We start from the raw sequence: 10,749 nt of genomic DNA, 5'->3' as shown, positions 1-10,749 counted from the left end.
CACAAAAAACCTGCTATTGTTGCAAGACCATCCTGCGACCTGATGGACAGGGCAGTGGGGATGTTCTCGACAGAACCGGGTGTTCTGACTATGTGTATGAACGATGTCGAGGCGACGACGATGATGACCCACATCCCACCCGAAGAGCACAGACGCCGATGTGCTCTATATAGGTTTGCTGCGCCAAAAATTAAAGGTATTGACGCGATAGCGCAGTGGTAAACCACGTGTCAGTCCCGGGTTCGAGTCTCGGGCCCTCTAAATATTTTTACTGAAATTTACAAAAGGAAATACAATCGCGGACGACTGCGTCAAATGCTGGTCGCTTCAGCACCAGCACTACAACGCGCTCTTGGTTGCGAGCCTGGGCTTGATCCACGTCATTCATGTCATGCTAAAGCCAGCAGCAGCGACTGCCGGGTCGTGGAAGCATTTCGCACGCACCAGTGCGCCCGCAATGGATGCATTGTACGCTTGGTACACCACGACGTGTGTCGACGTGTACTGAGCTAGAATCACTTGGCCATCGCCCGGCCAGTGGGAAATCGCGTCTTCATACGGTTCCACCGCAAAGGTGTCCATCCCTCTGCCACAAAGTCACTCACTGCCGTTCACGCCGTTGTTCGTCCTCACCACGACCTTCATTCACTACGAGCTGGATTTGCCGATGACCGCTCCATTATTACCGTGGAGGCGCGCGCACTCCATCCAATGCGCTGACGGGAGGACGTGAGGTAGATTGGCACAGACTAGAGTCTCCATGATGCAAGGGTCTCCCAGCTCGATCCTCTCGCTCGGACTGGTACCGATTTTTGGAATACATTGGCCTTCGTGGTCTCGAACCCAGTACCAATTGTATCGTGTTTTTGCAACATGCATTATACAGCCACCACCACCAGCTTGGGAGAGTCGCGCCGCCATGTCCGCGCTTCCGCAAGATGTCCCGCCGGCCGACGAGACTGATGACCAGTACCTTGCGGCCCAGAAGCACGCTCTCCTTCTTGTGCAAGATGGCCAAGTTGCAGAAGCCGACCGGTTCCTGCAAACCAGAGGGTACACACATCGACTGGCCACGGCCGTGCTGCAGTACTCGTTTCCGGGAGCTCCAGTTGCTGCGACTACACTAGCGTATACGTCGGACAGTCCCTCGATCGATCCACGCCCGTTTGTGTGTGCCGCGGACAATGCGCTCCCTCCAGCCATGCTCGCGTTCATGCAACACGCTTTGTCGTCGTCGCACTCGCCGTTTTGGAAAGCCCATCAATACTCCGTCGACCCTCCGTCGCCGTATTTCAGCTACGTCCATGACCTGTCGCAGCCGCGTGTGTCGGGCCTTGACGACGTCGTCCATTACCTGAAAGAACTGGCACAGGCACGAGTCCCTGCTGTCAAACGCGCCAAGTTTGCCGAGTGGTGGACCCATTGCCGCCCGCACGATTCGGGCCACCAGTTCCACTTTGACAGTGCGGACGAAGGCCGTGGTGGCGTGCGCAATCCCATCGTCTCGACTGTCATGTTTCTCGAAGCGCCGTGCGGCGGGCCAACGGTGGTGACCGACCAGAGCTTTGGCATGCCAAAGTTGGGCCGCCACGGCTGGCTCGTTCACCCGAACGAGAATCGTTTCGTCGTGTTCAATGGGAAAGTTCTCCACGGCGTTGTTCCTGGACGCCCTGGTGGCGATCACTCGAAAGCAGCAAACGATGCCACACCACCACGTCGCGTGACGTTCATGGTCGCGTTTTGGGACTTTGACGTGCGACAACTACCACCGCCAGCCGGGGAGCGTCCGGGGAGTGCCATGCCTCTGTCATGGAATGCAGACGAAGCCAGGGAGCCCGAATGGAAGCGGCGTTTTCTACCAAGGTGCGTTGTCCCCGACAGCCGTGACGACGCTTTGATCGAAGTGATACCTGTGACCCTGCCGCGCGTGTGGGAAAGAACAAATGGCCTTCCTTTGGACAACAAAATGCCCGCCTACGACGGGTGCTTCCAGGGGTTTTAAGATGCTTCGCTTGCCACGAGGGACGCATCGACCTGACAGGAGGACTTGTATGGAAACGAATACTAGACGGCATCACGCGAGTTCGCTGGTCCGACGCGTCCCGACCATCCATTCATTATTCAAAATAGTCTCGAAGGAGCTCAATGAATTCGGGGAGCTCGAGCGACTTGTTGGAGTTCGTGTCGAATTGAGCAATGAGCCGTTCGATGTCTTGGGCGGACACTCGGTCCAACGTATCGTTGTCACCGTACTCATGGCGACCGGCGTAAAACGCGTCGTTGTCGCGCAGGCCTTGAAGCAGCTCGTCGACGTCGATGGAACCGCTCTTGTCGTGGTCGAATATCTACGCAAATTCATGAGCTCCGAGACGGCGCAGGGTCGCGACGCGTTGGTACGCGAAATAGCTGGGTGAGGTCGTCGATGGCGTCTTTCGACAGTTCCCGCTGCTTGGGTTTGGCGGCGAACACTGCACTCAGCGCTAGTCGCGAATAGGCCATCATGTCATCTCGGACACGGGCATTCGCTTTGGGAAAGATCGCCTGCAACCAAGTGGTCATGGTTTCTAGAGTTTAAATGAAGGTGGAGAGGCACGGACTTTGAGCATCTCAGCCATGTCGAGCGATCCATTGTGATCGTGGTCCATGCACTCGAACAAACTACACAGCCGACGGTTGGTTGGGAGGTCGACGGTGGCGTCGAAATGAACGTCACTACCTCTCTAGCTCGTCCTTCATCTCGGCACCCTGCACGCGCACGAGCCGTTGTACGAACTCTTTGGTTTCGATGGACCCGCTGTTGTCGACGTCCGTGTCGACAAATAACTTGCACACTTCGTACACCATCTCTTTCGCGTACGGTCCTACAATGGATTGCGTCGGAATCGATTGCACGGGCGACGCTGAATTACCAAAGGTTTGCTTGAGGAGAAGCGCTTGGTCAGCCTGCACTCGATCCTTCGTCGTTTCGACGGCAGGCTTTGGCTTGGCCACGATAAGCGATGCCGCCTTGTGCACCAACGCAGTCGACTGATCCGCGGCGTCGGATCGCTTTTTCGACGATTTCGTGCTCGCCTTTTTAGGTTTAGATAACTTGTCAGCGACATCGTCTTCCACAAGTTTGATCGATCGCGCGATTGATGCCGAGAGATGCACGGGCTTGACCGTCGTAAAGGCATTGTTGCCTTGGACTTGCGACTGCGTCGTGCTGTCGTGGGTGGTGGTATGGCCGCCGCGGGTAGTCCGAGTCGCCTACAAACGTCGCTCCTGATTCATTGATGATGTTGAGCTGGACACACGTGTTGTATTATGCGTTCGATTTGGTCCATGTGTTGGTTCTGAGGGTGTTCAGGGGTGGTTTTCGGTTCATAGAGTTGGCGTCGGGGGGAAGATGTCTTGGCTGGGGGTTTCCGCACTACAAGTCCGCCATGATCGCATGAACTATATCAAGTGCGCTGTCCTCACGAGCGGGTAGGGACTGCGAGGGAGTTAGACGCGACGAGAGGGGGGTAGCCCGCAGGGGGTACCGTGGTTTCTTGTAGGCTTTGTCCGGACCCAACTTCTCGAGGAGGAACGGCGACGGTGCAATGTCGATATTCTCGAGCATAAGCTTTGGCTGCCGCTTGCCTTGGAGCTGTCTATAGAAGTGAGGTGTCGATGAGGGCAACGAACGGCCCCTGGCCAGCGTACTTGGCCGTCCGGCACGTCTCGGAGAACAAGTTACTGTATATCATTTGTTGTCGATTTTTGCTGTCGATTTTCCAATTGTCCTTGTCGTCGTACGGGGCTTGGGTCAGCTGCGTCGAATTCAGCTGGGGGAGTGCTGTGAGTGACGTTTTCGGCAACTCGCTCCAGTCGACTTGGCTGAGCGACTATGCTGAGCACCGTGAAGCAAGCAGTGCTGCAATGTAGCCGCACATGCGCAAACCTCACCTCCATGAACGAACTCGGGGCATTGTCGCCAATCCGAGGCTGCGGCACCATTGCCTTGGATGACGACATCGGCGATCGCTTGATCTTGAATATCTTTTCCATTCTCGCTTGATACTTGAAGGCTTCGACTTCCCAGGCTCGTTCCTAGAATTTCGCCGTCATGCTTGACAAGTTTGGCAGTCGCGACTACTGACCCGAGCTAGTTGGATTTCAGGCTTGTTCCATGTGCATTCTCCTCGCAATTGGCCGAACAATCGGTCTTTATCGCTGGCGAGATGGTTACACGTAGTCGCGTCAAAGGCAGATGACGGCGAGACGGTGGGGGCACTGGCTTGCTTGGCTAAGGCGGGCCTAAATGAGTTTTCTCGCAAGCTTAGATTCATTCAATTTCGTCACCGACTGGAGTCGCACCGCCGAGTGGAAGCTGCTTCGCTTGTCTTGGGTTGCTCAGGCAGGATAAACTCTGGTCGATCTTTCAAAGAGTGCCACAATGCGTGAGCAAATTGAAGCTTCCGCTCCGACACGCCGTTGGTGTCAACTATCAACTTCCAGTACAATAATTCCTTGTCCCCACACAGCACCCCCAGACATTCGCCGGTGTACGCCCAGACTTTGGTGCTCTTATCGAACGAGCATGTAAAGATGCACTTGGGGTCGTCCACAACGCAAATGCTTCGAATGCCAAGGGAATGAGCTTTCCACTCCGCTACGACCGTTACCAACGATGTGTCGACTAGCCGCGGCGAGTCTGAAACCCATTTGGTCGTCAGAGCTCGTGCCTCGCTGTCTGGATTGCCACGTACTCGAGGACGAACGGCTCTGGAGGTCCAGTCGGCTGGCCGTCTTTCCTTCGCGTTGAATGCGACGGCGTGGGTTGTACGACTCGTTGTTGGCCGGCAACGCGGCTTCCGGTGTGGTTTCCACTGAGCCCGCCTGCAACACCTACGACCCATTCATCCAAAATTTCAAGGCATTGACAGATTGCCACTCTCTCGACCGTACTCGATTAAGCGCCCAACATCGCATCATGCCACTTTGGTCGCCGACCACAAGTACATGCGTTCCCATCGTGATGTCGTCGCGCACGCAGTCGCCACCTTTCTCGTCGTAGTACGTGTGCATCGTGCAGATGGCAGTGGTGCTAACGATGCCAACAACGTTCGGTCGGCGCCATTCCATGCAACGCATGCCGTCACGTACGTGGAGAACTTGTAGAGCAGCTGCGGCACACTCGGTCGCACGGTGAACAGACACACTGTACCGTTTTCGTGACCCGAAACGAGTAGGGGATATGGCTCAAGAAATGCCAGGCAGTTGACTTCACACCCTGTGTGGTGCTGCTGGTCCAGGAGAAAGTAAACGTAATCCCAAACTTTGATGTGGCCGTCGTTGCTGGCGGTCGCGACGAGGCTCAACGAATGCGAGTACGCCATGCTCTTGATGTCGCTGTCATGTGCATCTTGAAAGGGAGCAGCACACGATCAAAAGCCATGTCGTTGAGGCGAACGATAGATGCACCTGCAACGCTACGCAAGAGCACGTTGGACGGCGCACGGTCGTCGTACACACGGAGAGATTTGTCCCACGACGCACTCAACACGCATCCGTCTTCCTTGCAGTAGTGTAAGCAGCTCACTTGGTTTGAGTGCCGCGGAAAAGTCTTGAGGACAGTGCCAGAGGCTGCGTTTAGAACAATGATTTCCCCGCCCTGGTGTACAACCGTAGTGTTTTTGAGACGATAGCATGAAGTCAGCAAGGAACGGTGCAAGGAGGCCTACTTGATTGGCCACGATGCATTTACGCTGTAGGGTGTCAAATACGACTTGGGTGATGTCACTTCGCGTCACGCTTCGAAACACGTGCAACAGCGCCCCCGTCACAGCATCCCATACTCGAAGCTCTGCGCAAGATGATCGAGTTGGTCGCGGGCATTCTCCGACTAAGTGAGTAGCCCATCCCCCTTCGACGTACCTTTGTCTGTGGTCGAGAGCACAGTGAACGAGTGATCGTTGTACAGGACCGCATTGGACGCGACCAACTTTGGCTTGAGGCGCACGCGTTGGATCCACTTGACGCGGTAGCCACACGCGACAATCGTTGTTCCGTTGTGAAAAAGGGTAAACGACGTTGGCTTCCAGGGATACCTGCAGGGGCGGCTCTGAGATCGCCTGGCCATGACGCGCTCGTACGTACTCGTCGCTGCCAAAGCGAAATGTCTGGAGGCAACGGTCGTTGTCTTCTGTCGAGAGTAAGTTTTGCAAATTCCACCACTTGAACCAGCCTAGCGAAAAAACACCCCCCGCAGAGACGCATGTCATAGGGACCCCGTGGGCACCACTGCACACACACCGTCTTCGTCTAAACTGACTGCTTGGTCACAACCAGCCACGATTTGAATGGCCACGATCGGCGCGAGGTGCCCCGTGAGTTTGAAAATCGGCGAGTTGCTGAGTCCCGACACGTCCCACCCGAGCATGTCCATGTCAAAGCCTACGTAGGTCATCATGGATCAAGCAGTAGTTCTTGTGGTCGACGAATCGAACCGGCAGACACAAACATGGTTGACGAATGCCTGGCGAGGGTTCGGACGCCGTACTTGTGGCCGGCGCGGGTTGACTTGCACTGAAGCGTATGGGGGTCCCAGATCAGGATGAGTGAATCCATGCTGCACGAAATGAGGGTGTCATCGTTGACGAGGAGCAAATCTTGCACGATGTCTTTGTGCTTGTCGAGGACATGGGTGCACGTGACCGTACACTTTTTCGCTCCTTTCATGGCCACCTACCTCAACCGGTCAACGCGCCCCAAACATACGAATGGATGGCGGGGACGTACCATCCACACGAGAATTCGGTTGTCGATCGATACGGTAAAGAGCCGAGATGCTGCCGGCGCCCACTCAAGAATGCGCTGTGGATGCTCCGTGGTCACGAGTTCCATAGGATTTGGAATTTCAGACGTAAACATGATAGCGCAGTTCCAAAACGAGAGTTTCAGATCTCCCGCCGACACAGCCAGGATGTCCAGGGTTGTCAAGTACTTGATGGCCTAAGAGGCAACCTTGTTTTCGACATATTGCATGGGCGGCACGTACTTGGACGGGGCTGTGCTCGGACCGGACAGCATCTTGGTCTCGGCGGTACCCAGCAGTGTATACCAGGGGATGGATTTCATGCGTTAGGGGAAGGCTGCATGGCGCGGAATTGGGGTCGTCAATGCTGGTCTCAGTCGACTCGGTCGCCAAGATTGCGGTGGGGTCGTACACCTATTGTCGGCTTCTACTCAATCGGTGTCGTGGATTAATTGCCCGACCTGCAGGACAGGGCGCGTCCCTTCAAAAACAATTAGCTTGCGGAGCTCAGAGATGTATTGAACATGCTTTGGCTGCCGGCTAGCGCTGTCGACAAACAGAACGTTTTCTTCGTACTTCATATCGCGCCACTGGGTTTCATTCAGGCCGGTTGCCATGCCGGCGTCGATGAGTGCCGACGTAAAGTCGTCCCACACCATCGTGCCTTGGCCCTACAGAGAATTTCGTTGTAAGAACATTCTAACGACGAAGATCGACCCACGTTCGTCACTATATGGCCAAACAGGTCCACGAGCTCGTCTACGAGCTCCACCACGGTGGTATTTGTCCACATGAGCCGCTTCAAGAGCACAGTCACAAAATCTTCGAGAGTGAGGCCCTCTGGGCCGTACGATTCAAAGTCGGCTTTCACAGCAGTCAGTGCCGCCATCTGCAATCTCATCATGATGTCGAGACACGAGTTGGACTTCCTCATGGCCGCCGTGGTGTTAGAATCAATCCAATTCAACACGAAGAGGCAAAATATAACTGCCACCGTGTAACCGGCCCGACAATCATGGGTACCCGTCGGTGACAATGCCAAGTGGTCCTTATAGCAATCGACCACGTTGGCACTGCTGCACACCACCGAGCGCATAGTGTACGACGATCTAGTATTCCTTTAAACCAGAGCGATTCCGGAAACTCTCCGTAACTACGGAGTAGGATATTGGAGCTCCAAATCGCTTCAGATAACGCCAGAAAATACCCTGTACTACAAGATGAACAATTCGTGCGCTTCCTGTTACGGTACCCCATTCTAATAATGGGCTCCAGCGATTAGACAGATTTCGCAATCGCTGGTTCTATTCTACCTGTGATCTAAAATTCAGAACACGGATATTGTTGATTTGATACGAATTTCCGGACGACTGTCAATCGAATCACGCCAACCGAACCTATCACAAACCTCGCCCATTGGCTAGTTCCAAATTTGAGCAGTTTGATTGGCTCCTCGTTTCGAAGTCATTCCAAGGAAGAAGTAACCATATAGGCAATGCATCACCGTGTTGGGGCTTGCATGCCGGTGGACCGCAGATTCAATCGCGCTCATTTCCGTCGACAGTGAAGAAGTGCTTTGTGCTTTGACTGTGCAATGCATCAGCCAATCAAATCCTTACGCGAGATTTGAGATTGGTTGAAGAAATCAATCGATATCCGGAAATTTGACTCGAAAGCACAATACATAGAATAAACTTCACAACCATCGAATTTCGCAAGGCATCCGGTTCATATTGGTTCTATCTGCAAAATTCACTCAATCAACTTGAGGCATCCTGAGTGCCCACCACCTCCCAAAAATTTTGTCGTGCAATGAGATCGAAGTGATTCTTAAGAAGCGACGTGGGGAGAACTTCCGCAAGCGCATGAGGCTGTTTCGTCTACTGGCTTGCGTCGTGGAGAGATATTTGGTCACGGACGTTCGTTTTGCCATCCAATGCTTGTCTGATGCCGATACCATAGTTCTTTTGTTACTACTCTGTTTGGCAACAATTGCAGACAAATCGAAAATGAAACGTTATCCATAGCGGATTGGCCTAAAATTGAATGGCTAAATGATGCTCAACGTGTTCTATCGCACGGTATCTTTCTTTCAATTTTATTTGCACACCAGCCGACAACAGAGACATGCAAAGTTTGCATACAAAATCCAAGTCAAACCTTACAGATGAGTAACGAGGAGCTGCGTACGAAGAGCTTCTTCTCCGCAGCGTAAACGGCAAGGTTTCCCGTGCTTCAATTGCATCCATTGCGGACGCGTTCGGGTTCACCGAACAACGATATCGAGGATCTAGCAGCGAGGAGGGACGACCACAGCTCCAGGACGCCGGGCCCATGTTTCCTCCAGGATGTCCAAAACTGGCCGCAAAAAAACCTACACAGTCAACGAAATTGAGCGTTGAATCAAGGCAACACCGTTGGCGCAGCGACAAACATACCGCGTTCTTGCTGCTGCAATTAGCGTGTCGACTTGGACCATTTGGAACTACATCAAGCAAAAGTGGGTCACTCGTCGTGCAAACTGGACCAAGCCCAAGCTCAAACTCGAGCACATGCTTCAACGAGCCGCCTTCTGCAACGCCATTCTCGAGGACTACAGTAAGCACAATGACAATGAATTGTTTAATGTAGTTCACGTCGTTGAAAAATGGTTCTACATCACCAAAATATGTCTTCGTTTCTACCTCTGGCACGATGAAGATAATCCTCCAAGGCATGTTCATTCCAAAAGCCACTTCACGAAACTTATGTTCCTTGTCGCCGTTGCACGTCCACGAAGTGGTTAAGACGGTAAACTTGGTTGCTGGCCGTTTATTGCCCGTGTGCCTGCTCAAAGAACAAGCGCAAACCGTCCTGCTGGTACCATCGTGACGACAACTGTGAATGTTACTCGAGCCCTTTATCGTTCCTCTTTGGTCGTGCATGTCCTGCCTGCTATCAAGTCGCAATGGTGTTGGTCAACAGACGACAATGATGGTGTGGTGTACCTCCAACAAGACAATGCTCATGTGCATGTTGCAGCGAATGATGCCCAAGTTATTGATGCTGTCGAGCACGCTGAGCTTAGAATCCAAGTCAGGAATCAGCCGCCCCAAAGCCCAGATTTAACGTTCTGGATTTAGGTTTCTTTAATTCCATTGAAGCACTATGTCAGACCATGGAGTGCAAAACTATCGACGAGCTTGTCCTGGCCGTGAAAGCCTCTTTTGACGGTTTACTGCCGAAACCCTGGAGAAGACTTTCTGCACACTGGAGCGTGTAATGCGTGCTGTTTTACGTGCAAATGGTGGCAATACATACAAGATTCCGCGGAGCAATGTCAAGGAAGACGGAATGATCCTTGAAGACGACACGATGAGCTTGACTGATGAACCTTCGTCTCGAAGAGGAAAGCAGATTGGACGAGTTGTGCGATCTGGTTGGCACCATTGCAGTTTAGCTTCTTAAATACGGATTCATTATACTTGTATTTTGAATGACTCTGAATGTACGTCTGCAATAGTTGCCAACCAGAGGTAGTAAGTGGGAACTTATGAAACATGCTGAATAATTGAAGTTGAGTAAAACCTCCATAATTTCATTGCACAGCGACGAAATAAATTATTGATTTACAAAGAGTACTACACTGTTCCGAAATGTTGCAGCCTTCATTTTGGCTTGATTATATTATGGGACTCCATTCCAAAATAACGTAGTATTTGTATGTCACTTCAGAAACGAATAAATGTGGCAAAAAATATAATGCATTTTTATTCAATTGCCAAAAGACCTTATTCTTGAGAATTCAGGAGTGCTTCCATGGAAGCCTCTTCCCCAAGTCGGAAGTTCAAATGGATCAGAGCACTCTCGTAGTTATAGGCATCGCACTCAACGTTGAAGGCCGTGAAGTCCTCTATCAACGCATCCTTCTTCATGTGAGGGAGCTTATAATCATTGCTACCGTGAATTTCGATGCATTTCTCCATCAC

General features: G+C 52.6%; 3 protein-coding genes across 5 annotated transcripts; 1 reads left to right on the top strand and 2 right to left on the bottom strand.

Moving 5' to 3' along the window:
• Positions 1 to 268: 268 nt before the first annotated feature.
• H310_12341 (hypothetical protein) lies at positions 269 to 582 on the bottom strand (the record flags this gene model as incomplete). Its single annotated transcript, XM_008879364.1, has 2 exons — positions 269 to 394; positions 445 to 582. 2 exons carry the CDS (start codon positions 580 to 582, stop codon positions 269 to 271), a joined length of 264 nt encoding a protein of 87 aa, XP_008877586.1.
• Positions 583 to 694: 112 nt separating this feature from the next.
• On the bottom strand, positions 695 to 7,755 carry H310_12339 (hypothetical protein). 3 transcript variants are annotated; one of them, XM_008879362.1, is made up of 24 exons: positions 7,503 to 7,755; positions 7,243 to 7,452; positions 7,025 to 7,195; positions 6,766 to 6,978; positions 6,474 to 6,711; positions 6,280 to 6,420; positions 6,124 to 6,211; positions 5,902 to 6,074; positions 5,709 to 5,830; positions 5,449 to 5,638; positions 5,131 to 5,389; positions 4,933 to 5,071; positions 4,734 to 4,872; positions 4,342 to 4,678; positions 4,125 to 4,281; positions 3,931 to 4,074; positions 3,688 to 3,869; positions 3,463 to 3,635; positions 3,297 to 3,412; positions 2,910 to 3,249; positions 2,717 to 2,861; positions 2,598 to 2,658; positions 2,398 to 2,541; positions 695 to 2,345 (listed from the first exon to the last, which is right to left on the bottom strand). In XM_008879362.1, the coding sequence occupies exons 1-24, from the start codon at positions 7,713 to 7,715 to the stop codon at positions 2,118 to 2,120; spliced, it is 4,323 nt and encodes a 1,440-aa protein (XP_008877584.1). In that variant the 5' UTR covers positions 7,716 to 7,755; the 3' UTR covers positions 695 to 2,117. The 3 variants fall into 3 exon arrangements, with proteins under 3 accessions (XP_008877584.1, XP_008877582.1, XP_008877583.1); XM_008879360.1 differs by having other exon boundaries at positions 695 to 2,541; XM_008879361.1 differs by lacking the exons at positions 695 to 2,345; positions 2,398 to 2,541 and having other exon boundaries at positions 2,552 to 2,658.
• On the top strand, positions 862 to 2,164 carry H310_12340 (hypothetical protein). The gene has a single exon (XM_008879363.1). It carries the CDS (start codon positions 920 to 922, stop codon positions 2,000 to 2,002), a length of 1,083 nt encoding a protein of 360 aa, XP_008877585.1. The 5' UTR covers positions 862 to 919; the 3' UTR covers positions 2,003 to 2,164.
• Positions 7,756 to 10,749: the final 2,994 nt, after the last annotated feature.

Source organism: Aphanomyces invadans (assembly GCF_000520115.1).
Source record: "Aphanomyces invadans strain NJM9701 unplaced genomic scaffold supercont1.38, whole genome shotgun sequence".
In the NCBI taxonomy this organism is placed as follows: Eukaryota; Oomycota; class Saprolegniomycetes; order Saprolegniales; family Verrucalvaceae; genus Aphanomyces; species Aphanomyces invadans.
The sequence above is the reverse complement of the archived record's forward strand: the minus strand, read 5'-3'. Positions and strand labels throughout refer to the sequence as shown.